Source organism: Trematomus bernacchii, unplaced genomic scaffold, assembly GCF_902827165.1.
Source record: "Trematomus bernacchii unplaced genomic scaffold, fTreBer1.1, whole genome shotgun sequence".
In the NCBI taxonomy this organism is placed as follows: domain Eukaryota; kingdom Metazoa; phylum Chordata; class Actinopteri; order Perciformes; family Nototheniidae; genus Trematomus; species Trematomus bernacchii.
Window position 1 is genome coordinate 28,927,674 of NW_022987720.1, and position 18,806 is coordinate 28,946,479.

At 39.9% G+C, this 18,806-nt stretch overlaps 1 protein-coding gene across 1 annotated transcript; it reads right to left on the bottom strand.

Moving 5' to 3' along the window:
* Positions 1-4,920: 4,920 nt before the first annotated feature.
* Positions 4,921-16,969, bottom strand: LOC117493125 (heme-binding protein 1-like). The gene is made up of 4 exons (XM_034143549.1): positions 16,630-16,969; positions 8,815-8,953; positions 7,318-7,498; positions 4,921-5,786 (listed from the first exon to the last, which is right to left on the bottom strand). Exons 1-4 carry the CDS (start codon positions 16,705-16,707, stop codon positions 5,606-5,608), a joined length of 579 nt encoding a protein of 192 aa, XP_033999440.1. The 5' UTR covers positions 16,708-16,969; the 3' UTR covers positions 4,921-5,605.
* Positions 16,970-18,806: the final 1,837 nt, after the last annotated feature.

An 18,806-nucleotide genomic window follows, 5' to 3' on the forward strand; every position in this document is an offset into this window, starting at 1 on the left:
GACTCTTTAAAGTAGAGACACTACATACTGATATACACCTGAACATCAGCAGGAGAGGACTCTTTAAAGTAGAGACACTACATACTGATATACTGTACACCTGGACATCAGCAGAAATGTAAAAAAAAATCTACTTTTGCTGGTGCTGTTGCATTTAAAATCAAATAGTTGACTAAAACAAACTTGAAATAAATCAAATACATAGTGTTGTTTTTTCATTTGTTTATATTTATTATGATAATTGTTGAATGTAAACAAGGTAATAAAGTAAGTACTGAAGTAGCTTTAAGTCAGTGTATTGATCAGGGCAGAGCCAGGTGAGCTAAAGTCACTCAATACAAAGGTAACTTGACAAAAACAGGAGGAACAAACGAGAAAGAATTCTAGTGTTATTTTGAATTTGAATGTCTTTGTATTGATTGTTATTATTAATTGAATTCTCAGACTAAATCTCTGGTGACTTGAAATTAAAAGCAAGAAGCTAAACTTAGACAGGAGAAACAAACGTGAAATAAATCAAACGTGTCAGTATTGTTATCATTATGATTATTATTTTTTTATTGATTGACAAGACTTTAACTTAACAAGAAAACAATGGACTAAACATAAATATAGAAATGTACTATTAAGTAAATATGAAAAATATAAGATACATATAAAAATTGACTATTAACTAAACATGATAAATATAACATAAATATAAAAATGAACTATTAAGTAAATATGAAAAATATAACTTAAATATGAAAATGAACACTATAAACCAAACATGACGATATAACATAAACCTGATAACTTGTAATGACTAAATGTTCCTCTTATTTAGGGGTGCTAGAAGCAAAGGAATAGTTTATTTATTTTAAAATTAAGGTTGTTTTTTTGCCCCTAGTGGCTAAAACTGCACATCACTGTGAGTCTCTTCTGGAACCTTTGTTGATGTCTAACCAGATCTAATAACTGTTAAGTGTTTAAATATATATCCTGACTGGCTGTGAGTATATGTTGTTGCTCACTCACTTTGAGCTTTAGACTGTACTTGAAATGTTTTAATGTCTTACTAATTTTTGATGTTGTGAGTTTGTTTTTTAAAGTTTTTAAAGCCGATGTCAGGGCTGCCTTTGAGTCTTATGTTTTCCTTTTTAGTCATCGTTGATGTTTGGGCGGATACAAGAAAAGGAATTGATGAATCTTCTCCACCGTGGTGTTGTCCTCCTCTGCGTTGTTGGGATCGGCTCATTGGTTTGCTCAGGTGGATCCACCCTCACTTCCTGTTCCACCTCCAACTCCACCTTTACCTCCACAAGCTCCTCCTTCACCACGGAGAGTGCCGGTGGTGGTTTTTTCAGCTGTTTCTTCAGCAAAGCAACTATCTCTGCATCCTTTTCCTCAACACAACGTTCCTTCTGTTGTTCCAGTTCCTGGTTTCTCTCATGCAAAGCGACTATCTCTGCATCCTTCTCCTCCACACAACGTTCCTTCTGTTGTTCCAGTTCCTGGTTTTTCTCATGCAAAGCGACTATCTCTGCATCCTTTTCCTCAACACAACGTTCCTTCTGTTGTTCCAGTTCCTGGTTTCTCTCATGCAAAGCGACTATCTCTGCATCCTTTTCCTCAACACAACGTTCCTTTTGTTGTTCCAGTTCCTGGTTTCTCTCATGCAAAGCGACTATCTCTGCATCCTTTTCCTCAACACAACGTTCCTTCTTTTGTTCCAGTTCCTGGTTTCTATCATGCAAAGCAACTATCTCTGCATCCTTTTCCTCAACACAACGTTCCTTCTGTTGTTCCAGTTTGTGGTTTCTCTCATGCAAAGCAACTATCTCTGCATCCTTCTCCTCCACACAACGTTCCTTCTGTTGTTCCAGTTCGTGGTTTCTCTCATGCAAAGCGACTATCTCTGCATCCTTCTCCTCCACACAACGTTCCTTCTGTTGTTCCAGTTCATGGTTTCTCTCATGCAAAACGACTATCTCAAAATGTTTCACCTCAGGACAACGCAACTTCTCTTGTTTGAGTTCCTGGTTTGTCTTTTGCAAGGCAGCCATCTCTGCATCCTTCTCCTCAACACAGGGTTCTTTCAGTTGTTTGAGATCCTGGTTTGCCTTTCTCAAGGTGGCCATCACTGCTTTGTCCTTCTCGTGCATCTTGAGGAGCTTTCCATATTTCATGTTCAGTTCCTCATTGTTTCCGCGCAATACTTTCTGCTCAATTTTCAGGGCATTTATTTTAACATCATGCCTCACTTCTGGTTCCACCTCCACTTTCACCTCCACATCCTCCTTCTTGTCCACCTTCTCCTCAACACAACGCTCCTTCTCTTGCTTCAGTGTTTGGTTTTCCTTCAGCAAAGCAGCTATCTCTGCATCTTTCTCCTCAACGCAACGCAACTTTTGTTGTTTGAGTACCTGGTTTGTTGTTTGCAAGGCGGCCATCTTTGCCTCCTCCTTAACACAACGCTCCTTCAGTTTTGTGAGTTCCTGGTTTCTCTCACGCAAATCAGCTATCTTTACAGCTTTGTCAACACAATGATCCTTTTGTTGTTGGAGTTCCTGGTTTCTCTCACGCAGAGCAGCTATCTCTACAGATTTCTCCTCAAGACAACGCTCCTTTTGTTGTTTGAGTTCTTGGTTAGTCTTTTGCAAGGCGGCCGTCTTTGCATCTTTCTCCTCAACACAACGCTCCTTCTCTTGTTTCAGTGTTTTGTTTTCCTTCAGCAAGGCAGCTATCTCTTTATCCTTCTCCTCCACACAACGCTGCTTCTGTTGTTGGAGTTCCTGATTTGTCTCACGCAAAGCAGCCATCTCTACACCTTGCTCCTCAACACAGGGTTCTTTCAGTTGTTTGAGTTCCTGGTTTGCCTTTCTCAAGGCAGCCATCTCGGCTTCGACCTTCTTGTGTGACCTCTGGAGGTTTCTGTATTTCATGTTCAGGTCCTCATTGTTGACGCGCAAGACGTTCTGCTCAATTTCCTGGGCTTTCACTTTCACATTGTGCTTAAACAGCAAAGCTGAATTCTCTGTATATGCTTTGAGCATCGCTTCCTTCTTTTTAGCGCCTTCAATCTCAAGCTTATCCCTTAAAGTCCTCTCCTGCTCCAGCCACAACTTAATTTCCTGATTTTCTTTTTGCAGAATCTCGAGCTTGACTGCCAGCTCATCTCTATTGTTCATCTCCATCTCTACTGCTGTGACGAAATGACCTGTTGTTTAGCAAACTAAATGTAATTGTTCGACTGAATTAACGTCACAAAAATCCCACAAAAGTTGAGTTCACTTGTGAAGATTATCTCGCTAAAAAACACTGCAAGTATCCCTAATGTTTGCTTGCAACAAAACCTATTTCTGCAATGATCTGACACTAGCTGGACAAATTCCTGCTGCTCTGCTGCTCTGGTGCTCTGATGCTCTGATGCTCTGAAGAAGATCAATGCAGAATTCAGAATTCTACATAAAGGCAAAATATGATGTCATAATTCTGAAGGTTCCATTCCAAATAACGAGTGAAGGACATCAGCTGACAGGAAGTAAGAATGGAACCATGCTGTTGCCTAGAAACGCAATTGTGTTTAGATAATATAAAGAAATGTAAACAATCGAAATGCTTTATTAATTCCAATGGGAAGTAAGCAACATGTTCTATTATGTTTCATCTTCACGTCAAATGCATATTTTCTACTTTTTAATTTCTATTTTGATATCTTTCAAATTTTTGAAATCTTTATTTCTACTCTTTTAATTTCTAATTATGTGCAATGTCTTGTTTTTTATGCTGAAATGTCATGCTTTTCTCATAAAATGCACAATTGTTGTGCTTATCCGCTGTACTAAAACTACAACATGACAAACTACAACATTAAACGATACCACATGTATTTGTTGGTGATGAAAACCGAATAATAGAATGATATTTCATAATACTGTTAAAGGGGGTGCTATTAAGTTAATTTCCTGGTTCATATTAGTATTCAGTGGGTGTTTCTCAATCGCGAGGACGCTTGCTTGGTAGCACATGTCTTCCGAGTCACTTCCTTCAGAAGCTAGGCAAGAATCCTTCCTGGCATTCGGAAAACGAAGAGTGGAACAGGCTAGCAAGTGTGCAGGTGTGCGTCATATGAGAGGCCCCGCCTTACATTTTCCGCCACAGATTTGGGGAAATTGGTCCGTGCGCAAAGCATTGTGGGGATTTTAAGGTCGCGAAGTCTCCCCATGTGCACCCTCGAAATTTCCCCCAAACCAAGGACGCGGCCTCGGTGGAATTCCAAGTATGCTGGACATTGGAACGGTCCTGCTGCGCCACTTGATGACGTAGCATCCTTGAAATATTGGCTTGGAAGCCAATATCCTCGTGATTGAGAAACGGCCAGTGTCTCTACTGTGACATGTCTCCATGCACCTTCAAAAAACTTACAAAAACTCACCTCTTCAATCTGGCTTTTAATGTTTGATTGTTTTTGTATTATTTGACTTTAACTATATATATTTATTTGTTGTTCTTTTCTTTTCACTATATCTGTAAAGCGTCTTTGAGCACCTGTAAAAGCGCTAACAAAATAAATGTATTATTATTATTATAAAAAGCTCAAAAAGCTCTTTATTTTTCTCATACTGCCTGTGCTGTAGCACCTCTTTTCACCCTCTGTCTGAAACCAGAGCCCAGTCTGCTCTGATTGGTTAGCTGGCCGGCTCTGTTGTGATTGGTCAACCGCTTAGAGATGTCCCGCCCCTTAGCCTATCACGTACAATGTGTTGGAGCGCTAGCCAATAGAAGCGTGAGTGAAACACAGTGATGTCACTAAGTAAACAAAAAAGTCCAATAGAGGCGTTTCAGGCAGGTTCAAAAGTTATGTGAAACTAGACGTGTGTTTTCAATACAATGTTTTACAGATTAAAGAAATAAATACAACTAGAATTATACGTACTGAATAATATATTTATTATATTATGAAACACTATCCAACCTGAACATTATATTGACTTTTCACAGGTAAATCACACGGTACAGATGTATCGCTTTACACAATAAATAAAGATGGCATTGTCATGCACTAAACACAAAATATTCACAACACATAAATGCTTCCTGGATTCACATCTGATCACAGAGTTTATAACAACATATAGCTAGCTAGCTGATTTCCACTCAATTCATAAAGACTAGATCTACTTTATGGCTCAAATCCTATTTCTTTCCCAATCCTTACTCAGGAAAAGGAAGTGTGTTTTTTACTCCCATTTAATATTCTATCATTATATATATATTCTCTGTAGACGTTCAACATTCTAAACCAAATGAAAGATGTGCAAAGCCCTACTGTGAGTTATGTAGCGAGATGAGAGCATTACAGGGACTATATGGATTTACGTGTTATTCTAGGACCGAAAAACTCCATTTGGTTGTATTGAAATGCAGATTAAATTACTCGCTAAGATACATTTCTGCTCAACAGAAGCCTATACTCTCTATCTGTCCATTTGGGTTATGGTTTGTCAAGTGCTCTTACCAATCAAATACTGTTAGAGCTACAGGAGTGTCGGCAGTGAAAGTGTAATGGAGGTTAGATCAAGGACTCGGCATCAGATTTGACTCGGATTGGATTGATTGTCTCCTACGGCTCCTCCTGTAGAAACCACACCTCGTTTCGGCGTCCGTAAGGCTTCAGCGGCGGGTCGTAGCTGCAGCAGAAATACTGCTTACGCTGGAAGGGAGCCGTCTCACCCAGAGTACGAGTCAGACGCAAGGCCTCCGCTCGGTACTCACTCTCCGCCGCGAAGCCTCCAAACTGCCGGCTGAAATGGAAATAGAAATCTTAAAAAGGTGGAGGATTACAGTGTCTGTTTCAGAATCAGAGGTACTGTATTCATGCCACTCGTTAAAGGGGTCCTATTATCATCTTCAGGGTGCATATCAATATGTAGTGTCTCTCCTGTGACTTGTCTCCATGCTTTAATGTGCTGCAGCACCTCTTTTCACCCTCTGTCTGAAACCAGAGCCCAGTCTGCTCTGATTGGTTAGCTGGCCGGCTCTGCTGTGATTGGTCAACCTGCTTAGAGATGTCCTGCCCCTTAGCCTATCACGTACAATGTGTTGGAGCGCTAGCCAATAGAAGCGTGAGTGTCACTTAGTGATGTCACTATGTTAGATAAGTAAACAAAGGAGCCCAACTTTCCTTAGGACCTACTTGACACCCTGTTCTTTTTCCTGTAAGCCACTTGAGATAACTGTTGAGAACTTTATCTCGTCTGCGTCTTCTACACAACTTGCCCGTATCTGTGACTTTTAACAGGTTGGCACCGCGGGAATTGTAGTCTTTGTATCTTCTATGGACTACAGAGTTTGCCTCAAGGTGGGGATATTATTTGACCTTTTACACTTAAAGGTGGGGTAGGTAATTTTGGAGAAACCAGCTCGAGTGCGCAAGAATTTTAAAATACACAGCCGGAAGAAATCTGCCACTTCCTTACAGAGCCCCTCCTCCAACACACACGAACGCGCACATGACCAATGAGGGCACGAGATAAGTTTGTGCACAGATGGAAAGCTGACAGGCAGGTAGGCCATCCAGTTATTTTAGCCGGGCCGGCTCAGATGATTGGTCGTGCTTTTTACAGTACTACGGCTTCCACAGATAACATTTATTTATGGATTTTTTGTCAAAGCACTTAAGATATTCATTGCTATCGGGATGTTAAGAGCATTCCATGGAATATAACAAAAAGTGTATCTCGAGCCGGTTTCTCAAACTCACCTTTAACAAGAAAATGTCTCTATACCTTGTATATATTTAAAGGTCCCCTATTATACTGTTTTTCATCAATATATTATAGCTCTCAGATATATACAGAACATGTCTCTGCTGATTCTCTGTCTGTTACTTTAGATGAAAATAAGGAGCCCCTCCCCACGCCCCTCTGAGAGATATTTGGTTAAAAAGAACACAATGGTGCTCTAGGAGGAGATTCAGGTGATAGGGTGGGGGGGGGGGGGGGGGGGGGGTTACCTTGGTTGGTGATTGGCTAATGGTTACACAAGACAAAACATCGTTATGACATCATAAAGTGGCCAAAATCTGATCAGCTCATTTTCATTTTCAGGTTTTTATATAAATGGATCAGGACAAAAAGAGAGAGAATCTTTGTTCCTGAAACTTTCAGAGTCTCTTTACACAGAGGGGACACATGTTGATGTAGAAGAGACATGAAGAAGAGGGGACACATGTTGATGTAGAAGAGACATGAAGAAGAGGGGACACATGTTGATGTAGAAAAGACGTGACAAAGTGGATTTTGCATAATAGGTGACCTTTAACCTGAGACTTACAGAGCGTAGACGGTCATGCCGGGCCGGTCCTCCACTGTGATGGTGGTGTCGCTGGGGGTCGGCGGCTCCTGCTGGTAGCTGGTGGGGATTCTGATGGCGACCACCAAACGGCGAGACAGGACACCGTCATTTCTCGGGTAAACTGTGATGATGATGGGAGCCGCTGTACCCATGGCAACAGCTGAGAGGATGAGACAGAGAGGGAGTTTAAAAACGTAGGGAACGTAGAGGAGAGAACACAGCTATCCTCCTTAAAGAGAAATAACCACATGTAAAGGTCGGGGTCTGTGTTTTTATAAGACCTCGGCCTAGTTTTCTGAATGCGCTTTCAGTCGGTTTATATGTCTGTTGACCTACGGCCCGTCCACACAGCGGCGTGCATTGAAGCTTGCCGGCGGGCGTGTCTGAAACTCGACCAACAACCAATCACATGAAACTCCCGCCCCTGACACACAAGCAGCGGTTTGATCGGCTAGAGCTTGTACTAGCATATGATTCGATTGGCTGACGCTTCTGCCGGGGCTTCAAAAGTTGTATACTGTAACTATAACAAATATCTTATAGATACTAACACACCACTGTACAAATTGTAATATACATTTTATATAATGTAATGCAAGGTACACCTTCTTACTTTAACTTCAGATGTTAATAGAAATATCGTTTTTTATTGTATTTCGTATTTTATTAGATATTTTACTTATCCTTTACATAAATATCTTTAAAAAGAAATCTGAATTTATTTCAATTTTAAAAAGGAGCAAATCTGGAGAGACCCAATTTCCTCTAGAAACTTAATTAAAGGTAGGGTAGGTAATTTTGGAGAAACCGGCTGGAGATCGCTAGAATTTGAAAATACACAACCGGAGAAAATCTGCCACTTCCTTACAGAGCCCCTCCTCCAACACACACGAACGCACACATGACCAATGAGGGCACGAGATAAGTTTGTGCACAGATGGAAGGCTGACAGGCAGGTAGGCCATCCAGTTATTTTAGCCGGGCCGGCTCAGATGATTGGTCGTGCTTTTTACAGTACTACGGCTTCCACAGATGATATTTTTTAATGTATTTATTGTCAAAGCACTTAAGATATTCATTGCTATCGGGATGTTAAGAGCATTCCATGGAATATAACAAAAAGTGTATCTCGAGCCGGTTTCTCAAACTTACCTACCCTACCTTTAATTAGAACAAATTAAATAAATAACCTAAAAGACAAAAAAGATACAATATTAGAAATAAAATAAATATATACAATTATACAAAAATATATATAAAAAATGTCATTATTTTGTTTTTTATTGACTCAATTGTTAGTATCTCTGGCCTTCATTACATCATAAGATCCTTCTTTGCCATTACATGAATTGGTACTTTTGTTTCATGCATCTCTTATGTGTGTAACACTTGTCAGCTTGAAAGAAGACCAGGAAAGATAACATGGATGTCGATGAGAATTAACATATCTGAGCAGAGTTTAATATCTGATTTCACCTTGTTCGTTGCTCCCTCCGATGTACATGAGCAGCTTCCTCACCAGCTCGCCCGTCACCTGGTCGAAGGTCCGCCCTTCAGAGGACACCACGGCGTATTTGGCGCCATCGTACCGCCGCACCTCGAAGCTAACTCCATCCTTGGAAAGGAACAGAAAAATCAGGGGGTGGATTTACCATCAGCAGGCCGAACACAGCTGAAACATTAAGGCATGCACACGTCGCTTTGAGGCACACACACACACACACACACACACACACACACACACACACACACACACACACACACACACACACACACACACACCCACACAAAAACGGAGTTGTTCTCTTTACCAGGGAAGGCTATAGCTCAGAAATGATTCACCCCTGACACACTGATGTTGACAATCTGAAAGCCTTGAACTTGCGGGGGTTAACACTCGGAGGGGTTGTGTGTTTTTGCGCGTTTGACTGCACACATGTGTGGGTGTGTGAAACCGATGTGGGCAGCCAAAATAATGAGATGCAGATGAAACGTATTTACACTGATTTGATTTGGTTTCTTCTGCTCGGCAGGGTTCAGTCAGCCTACAGAGAATAATGGGCAAGAGATGTCTTACATAACAGCGCGCAGGAAAACACACACACACAGAAACACACACACAGACTCGCTGCATTAAAATGATGCAACAGTTTTGCATTAAGTATGATTAAGTGGGGCTAATGTGGAGCACGGTCAGTCGACTCTAATGCAGCTGAGCAATAACTTTAATATGTTTTGAAGGAATCTGTCCGCTGCAGGTTTCACATACAGCTGCTCGTTCCATGAATGTGATTCAGCTCTGTGCATGACATTGTGATATGGTTTTCCTAACAGTGTTTACTGTATGTAAGAGGCAGCTGTTAAATATACGGTTTGTTTTTTGCAGAGGATGTGGTTTTGTATATCTTTGAAATTGTAGCTGCAAAGAAGACAATAATGCAAATACACTCCAGGCATAATTCCTTCTGCATATTGTGGTTCTCACGTGGGCTTCCTAAGCGTGTTTTCTCATCCCTGAGGGAAAACAGAAACCTAAAAATATCATGCAAATGATTTTGTCTTTGTCTTGTTTATGACCGGAGGAAAAGTGGTGGGACGAGAAGAGGCGGACTCTCTGTTTTCATCCATATTCGTTGGTGCTCAAATGTCAAGGTTGATGGACAAATGTTTCCCTGATGTTTTGAGATAAGAGAATTCAGTGGAGTTGCTTTTATTTTTCCTGTTTTTCTTGTGTAGCATACGTGGGCTACGACTGTATTTCATAAGTCAACCCTGTGCTGCAGGATGACAGAAAGATGACCTTTGAATCCTTGAATCTCTGAATAATGCTCTATTTTTCATACAGGGTGTTTAAATGCAGAGTGCTGGAATGAGTTAGCATTTTAGCACTTCTGGTTCTCTCGTCTCAAAGTCAATGTTTTTTTGAATGTGTTTTTAGTTGGATGTCTGAAATAAGGTCTCTGGTCAACACAAGCTGATGAAGCTAAAAATGGTGGTTGCTAACAAGAGGCTAAATGAGACGACTAAATGTCATCATGCTAAACAAACATTAGCCGCCTTTAGCTTAGCAGTGTTGAGTGAATTCATGTGACCGTGATGTAGTTCCTTTATAGTCTTTTGGGGGTTGCATTTACTTTTTGAAAATCATAATTGTAGTGTTAATATGTGGAGATTATCCTGCTGAACAAAACAAGTACATTTCATAAACGTGTGTCTGCTACAGGACTTATTTTCTGCAATATTCTAACACCCAATGGAAAGATCAAAGCCTACTAAGTTTTGCAATGCTAACTTCTGAGTCAGACAAAACACGTCCTCTCTGCACCACTCTATTTGTATCTCTAACAACTTTTATCTAACTTATCCTATTCGAAACCCATCACAGTGGTAAACAGAGGTCATGTTACAGAAGATAGAGACTCAGAGAATACAAGATAACACAGAGTTATCATTAAGCTCTAACTTGTGACAGGTACACGGGCTCCTGCTTAGTAATTACAAGCTTTGCACTCTGTACCTCTTGTCAGTGGGGCTCACTATTAACATTATATATGGGTGACACTGACATAAGGACAAAGCACAGCCTGACTTTAGTTAAGCCTTGCAATTATTGTGTCGTGCCTGTGTGTGTTTAGCTGTCACCTTATGCCATCTTATACGACGATAATAACACCGTGCCTGAGGAGAGCACACAGGGGACTGATCAACACTGCGACTTGTTACAGCCATTTCATGAGCTGTTAAAAGAATTCTCTGCATTCATTAGCAAACTTCTAGCTGCTGTTATTCTGCTGTTTGACATGCCAACTCCTCTGTATCCGTTTTAATTAAGAGTGTTAGGTGTCACAGTCAGGAGAGTGCTGCACAGATCATGTGACCGGCTCTGATTTCAATACCGGCTGTTCAAGGAAGGCAGTCAGATCCAGAGATTTAAAGACATTTGACCTCTCTGTTTAATCAGGGTTGGGAGGGTTAAATGTATTCTGTTACGATTACCAGGCACCTGTAAAAAAAAAAACAGAGGTGGAAGGAGGACACGGATCCTTTCTTAAAGGGGCCCACTACGCTTTGTAGGGGTTTTCCCCTTTCCTGTAGTGTGTTATAAAGGTTTCTGTGCATGTTAATGGTCTGCAAAGACTAAGACCCCGTTTACACGAGGACGATACGGGTTGTATCCGCATAGTTTCTCCTGCGTATAGCCCTTTCATTCACACGAGGCCGTAACAAAACGATAGAAACGGACCCCGCAAACAATAACGGGTCCCAAGGTGGATAGATCTGCAAACGGAGCGCTCTGGGGGGGCAAACGGCTCCGTGTGTACGCCTCTATACGATCATTTCCTGATAACGATGAGATAGCCCCGTCTCCCTCTCCCCACGTCTCCTGCTCAGAGATCAGCTGCTGGGCTGTCAGAAGAGGGGGAGGAAAAGAGGGGCTCCGTTTATTATTCTTATATTATTATATAGAGTCGTTATCAATTTGTTTTAAAGCTCGATAAATAACAAAGAAGACCTCTGACCGGCACTTTTGTAATTTTGTCCGGAAGATTTAAACTTTAACGGACATGTTGACCGGCGGAAAAAAATGTTAACTGAAACTCTGCCGCACGGTTCCCTCGTCCCTTGGAAGAGGCGGAGAGGTGGGTGTTTTTCATCTGCTGGTAGACTACCGGAGAGAATTACAGCAGGAGCACACGCCGTCCACCGCGGAGAATAAACAGAAGGGCAACCATGGCAACCATGCTCCGGGGTCTTCTTCGCTGCTTTTGGTGTATTTTGTGGCGGCAGCAGCGCCACTTACAGGCCCGGCATATGTACTACAGCGTTTCCAGCGGTCTCGTGTGAACGGACACGTTAATTGAGCCGAATGCGTGTGAACGGAAGACTTTTTTGAAAATGCATACGGTGCGTAAACGCAAACGTTCCCGTGTAAATGGGGTCTAAAATCCCTGTGTTCCCTGCTGCCTGAAACGCCTCCATTTGACTCCCTTGTTTACTTCCATAACATAGTGACATCACTATGCAAAACCTGCGCGTCTATTGGCTGGCACTCTGAAACATTGTACGTGATAGGCTAAGGGGTGGGACATCTCTGAGACTTTGACCAATCAGAGCAGACTGGGCTCTGGTTTCAGACAGAGGGTGAAAAGAGGTGCTGCAGCACAGGCAGTATATGAGAAAAATAAAGAGCTTTTTTTAACATTAAAGAATGGAAACATGTCATAGAGACATAAATACTAATATGAGATCTGAAAATTAGCATAATATGTCTTCTTTAAGTAATTGTCCTTATGTTACTAAATGAAGTAAAGTAATGTAACCTGGTTACTTTCCGTTAGATTACCTCAATATCAAATGCAATACAAATAATAAATACAAAAGAAAATAATTATTAAGATGTTTTTACTTGAGTGTGTGACCTTAAACTTTTTTAATGTTTTATTAACATTGTCATCCCCCATTTTTAGAAGTGTAACAGTAATCTGATTAGGTATTTTTTATGAAACGGTAAGGTAACCTTTTGTTTTTATTCTTATTACGTTATCCTGTTACATGTTACTCAACAAGCCTGCTTTTAATAAACACTTGGACGAAGTGTGTGTCCCGTGGTGAACTTTGACATCGTGCTGCATTTGGATCAGTAACAGAAATGATCACTAATTAGGATCTCCTTTGTCCCCTTTTAAAATGTGATCACCTGAAATCATCAGTTATTTACGAATACTTCTGGCTTCTGACAAAAGATGTTAGTATGCAGTGTCAGAACAGATCTGCTTTCCCAGTGTGTGTGTGTGTGTGTGTGTGTGTGTGTGTGTGTGTGTGTGTGTGTGTGTGTGTGTGTGTGTGTGTGTGTGTGTGTGTGTGTGTGTGTGTGTGTGTGTGGGTGTGTGTGTGTGTGTGTGTTTGTGTGTGTGTGTTTGTGGGTAATCGTGTCACTTTGGGTCATTTGATTCCCTGCCTGTCTGGTCAGTTTGGCAGAAAGGCCTCTCAGTCTGTGTGTCTTTGTAAGCTGCTCTTCAGGGTTACACACACAAAAGCTGATTTAAAAAACCCAACAATAGAACATGCAAACCTTGACATTTCATGGCTATGTGCACATTTACAGTAGTGCATTGTGGGTCAACAGGGCACGAGAGAAGAACCTCGAAAATGCCTGTAGGGCATCGCCTCGGTAAACAACACACATCACTGAGCTCACTGGAATCCATCCGCCGTGTGCATACATTCAAAATGGGAAAATGTACATAACAAGGGGTGGCAGTGGGGGTGTTGACAAGGAAAGTACAAACTCCTCCTTAAAAATATTTACGGTACAAGAGAGTGATGCAGGAATGAGTCCTATAATCCGCAAATGACTCAGCATTTTATCATGTCCTCATCTGGAAGTGATGGTTTTTTTGGAGTTAGAAGCTTGAAATAAAGTCTGTGGTTAACACAAGCTGAAGAGGTTGTCATGTTTTGTTCTGCGACATAAAATACATCAGTAAATACCCCACTGCTGAATGTCTGAAGATTTGATGTGTCTTAAAAACACTGGTTGCTAACAGGTGGCTCAATGAGAGGACTAAACGTCATCACGCCGAACATTAGCCGCCTTTAGCTTAGCGGTGGTGGCGTGAAGTCATGTGACCGTGCTGTAGTTCCTTGATAGCCCAACATTAGCTGTGGACTTCTGCCAATTTATATATCACTTAATCTATTATAAAAGTGGTGTTTATATGTGGAGATTATCCTGCTGAACAAAACGTGTAAATATCATAAACGTGTGTTTGCCACTTTCTGCAATATTCCACAATCCAATGGAAAACCCCCATTGGCTTTCTGTTGAGGGAGTCCTCCTTGCGATGCTAACTGCCAGGTTGGCCTACAAAGGAATGTCATCACTGACACACTCAATTACTAATGAGGGAACACAGTTATCTTTTCATCCTGATAACGTCATCCTGTTACATTTACAACGTCACTTCCCCAGCCTGTCAGTGTCAGTGTATCAGTGTACACTCTAACTCCATAAATCTGAGCTCAGAGGTTTACCACAAACATCTACAGTGTCACGCTGACAAAAAAACTACTTGTCACACGTAAGGTACAGTGGTGGAAAGTACATTTACTCAAGTACTGGACTTAAATAACCTGTAACTTACCTGAGTGTTTTCAATTTATGTTAATATATACTTCTACTCCACTAGATTTCAGAGGCAAATATTGTACTTGTTACCCTACATTTATTTAACACTCATAGTTACTTATTTATAAATATTAAAACATGATACATGCTTATATGTTATGATGCAGTACTCTACTTCTCATCCACCCAGTATTTGAAAAGTAAACTAAACTTGGATGCTACAAAAATACACTTAGATACTTACTTGTTAGTAATAAAACTGGATAACATAACATTCAATACTGAAAAGATACTGTAAAAGGAGACATTATTTATAACAAGTACTTTAACTGCTGATAAAACGTATTTCCTTCTACTGAATGCAGGACTTTTACTTGTAATGGAGTATTTTTAGACCGTAGTAATTCTACTTTAACTTGAGGAAAGGATGTGGCTCCTGGCTTTGGATGTCATGTTATAATGTGTTTCTGTTCATGCTTTTAATGTTTACTTTTTGTAAAGCACTTTGAATTGCCTTGTCTTGAAAGCTGCGCCAAACGTCAAATACCTGAGTGCTCCTTCCATCTCTGCTGAAGTGTGTGTGTGTGTGTGTTTTTTATTTTAAGGTTACCCAGGACATCACCATCTGTATTGCTGATTGGACCTCTGGCTGCTTTGCCCCTTTGCCCCCCCACTGTGCGGCTCAGCAGGCATCTTTATAGGTCAGAGGCAATTAGCTGCCCGGCTGTCACTTCCTGTTCCAGAGGTTGTGACAGCAGCAGGAGAAACGCCGCAAAGTCCCTGACAGGAAAATTTTAAATACAATTGCCATAACATAACCATGTTAAGTGCCGCTATAAATATTTACGCAAGCAGAAGAGGAAACCGTGCACCTTTTACAAAACAAAACACAACAGGATTACTGAGTGTAATCAGCCGCGGAGAAAAGGGTGTAAGGTGTAATTTGAGGAATTACCTGTAAAAAAAGCTAACCTAATCTGAGTATCACAATATAAAAGTAACCTGATTCCTTTCCAGTACTTTTGGATTACCTCAATATCAGATGTAATGCAAATAAGTTTAAGAGAAAAGAATATCATACATATAAAGAAAATATATCAGGTGTCCATCTACTGCAATAACAAGAAGAGGAATGGACGTAAATGAAAACCAAAAGCAGATTCAGGCTATTCCAATTAATGGACTACAATTGAGTAAATTGGCTGCAGTATGTTTTCACTTGAAGCATGTGCCTTATAATATATATAGTTTTGTAAAAGGTATTGTAACAATGAAAACCTGATAGTAATCCCCAGTTTTTGTTAAATGTTTGCATGACAGTAATCTGATTACGTCCTTTTTTAGCCTAACTGTAAAGAATCACAGACCTTTTTGTAGTCCTATTTAGGTAAACCTGTTACATGTAATCCATTACTCCCCAAGCCTCTTCGTACTATATCATTATTTATTTTAAACGTATTGTCGCATTGTCATGCTAGTAATGCCCACTTTAATTGATTTAACCAGTAATCTGATTACATTGATTTGACGTAAGGGAATACAGTTACCTTTTTTGTATCCTGATGAAGTTTAACATGTAATCCATTACTCCCAAGGTTGTTTGTAATATATTTGTTTTACAATGTATTGTGACATGGTAATCGTGATTATAATCCCATTATTTTTAAATGAACCTGCATTTTTATTACAAATTGTCTTTCAAGGTGTGCTACCAGTAATCTGATTACATTTTTATAATGTTAGGGGAACACAGTAAAACACATTTGGTATCCTGATAAACTAACTCCGTTTCTCCCCAACCTGTTCGTAGCCTATCGTTATTTATTTTAAAATACCAGTAATCTGATTACATATTTTTTTATGTAAGGGAATACAGTTACCTTTTGTTGGTATCCTGATTACGTAATCATGTTACCTGTAATCTGTTACTCCCCAAGCCTGTTTGTAATATTACGTTTTTTATTTTTGAAATGCATCACATCACGATAATCCTGATAGCTATCCCCTCCTTTCTTTGAAATTGTACCTGTCATAGTCATGTTTTGAAGTAAGGAAATTACATTTTTAGTATCCTGATAACGTAATCGCGTTACATTTATTCCGTTACTCCCCAGGCCTGGATACCAGCTATATGAAGTTGCATCTGACCGGATGTGCGTTACCTTGATCTCGCTGCTCAGCAGTTTGTATTCCGTCTCCTCGGTGTTACCGAACAGCGAGTTCTTCATCATGCCAAACATGTCGTCCCCTCTCCCCTCTCCGATCCTTTTTTTTTTGGCTTCTTGTTTATCCTCCCTTAGTATCGTCCTTGCAGCTTTTCCTGCAAACAGTTTACTCTCCGATTGCTCCTTAATGTGAGCATCCAATTCTTTAAAGACCCTGGATAAACACGAGGTAATGGTATACAGATGTCCAAATGCGTAAAGTGCGCACGCCTTATTGTCTCCAGCGAGCTCTCAACAGATGCTTTTATTTCAGGCAGAAGTTCCTGAGATGCTGCCTGACTCCTCCAGAAGAGGACCAGCCCCTCTCTGACAGGAGAGCCCGCCCCCTCTGCTCTCCTCCTGTAAACTACAGTATGCACATACCATAATACACCTTATTGATCTCCAAGGGGAATAATTGTACTCCTGACTACCTCAATGCATTTTAATTGTATTTAAAAAAAACTACAATTTCTTTAATTTATTTTAATAATTGTATTCAATTTTTTTGCATTGCACTTTACGACCACACATCATTTAATATTAATTTAAATAAAACAAATGCAACTACTTTTTACTTTCTACCTTTTATTTTGCATGTTTTTATATTCTGTATTTTTTTATGATGTGTGCATATTATTATTTTTTATTTTATTTAATAAACAGTTTTATTCTTTATTATTCTATAAATAGAGGTAAATAATTTTAATTTTAATTCTAAAAAAATGCAACTACTTTTGCACAATATTCAAAATGTAACTCTAAATTAAAAATATATACTTAGCTGTTTTTATTTGCAGGAAAATCAGTCTATTATAGAGTATTCTAACTTATTCTGCATATTTTGTACTGTGTATTATTTGATACCCTACACTCATAAATGCTGACATAAAAATGTTCAGATCTACGGGAAGTCACCTCCTCCGAACCCCCCTCCCCAAAAACACAGCGGGGAGCGGAGACGCACATTTACATCCTGCTTTTTACGCAGAATAAATGTTGACAGAAGCTGTTGGTTTGTCAGAATGCATTGGACTTTCTGTTCTTCCAGGACTAAGTGTGTGTGTGTGTGTGTGTGTGTGTGTGTGTGTGTGTGTGTGTGTGTGTGTGTGTGTGTGTGTGTGTGTGTTTGTGTCTTACTCCCTGTGTCACTGTGCGTTGCTTTGCTTTAGGGTTGGTCTATTTAAATTCACACTGAAGGCTATGTTAGTCACCACTGGAGAGTAAGGAGAAACAGGAAGGGCAGATTTAATGAAAAAAGTGTGATGGACGACACAGGGCAAGGAGCTGAGGTTCTGTTTGTCTCTTACTCCACTATATTGTAGGAGCCAACATTGCACTTTTTACTCCACTACATTTATTTAACAGCTTCAGTTAGAGAGTAGATGACAGCCAATAGAAAGGCTTTATATGCTTCAGTGGATAAGTCTGATGGGAGAAACTGTAAATAATCCTATATACAACTGTGCAAATTGCTGTGACAATCAAACCACCACGCCCATGTGAATTCATCATTTCCCACTCCAAAATTCTTCTTTGACAACATTGGATTAGTTAGCCTGCCGTATTTTCACTTAGAACTACATACCTTAAGTAACCTTAGATTAAAAACAATATGTGAGCAGGTTGTATGTCCAACAAACTCAGTACTTTCTAACTTAATTATATTTGCATTTACGCTTGTTTATTTAGAACATGTCTTGTCTGTTTGCTTTTATTTAGGAATAACAAAATAAGTATTAGAGTCTATGTGCGAGACACACTTTTTAATCCTTCCACACTATTTATATTATAACCTGCTGCCACTTACTTTTAGGAAGGCTGCTACCTATTTCTGTTCAATGGTTTTGTACCGTTCGTTCTGATTGTCTTTATTAAGGTAGGTTACCTCACTTTTGATGTGCCTAATAATTTAATCTGACTCCAACAATACATGCTTAGTTATAAGAAAGTATGAAATCATTCTTGAATGCCAAAGTGAAAATGTATTGAAATAGAACAACTCAACAAAATGTATTCTAGATAATCTGTGGCCATGTTTTTTTAAATAACTCAGAAACAGTGACTAATATTTATATTATTTAATGTGACAGATGAATACAAAAAAAGTATGTTTGAACGGTTGCTGAAACACC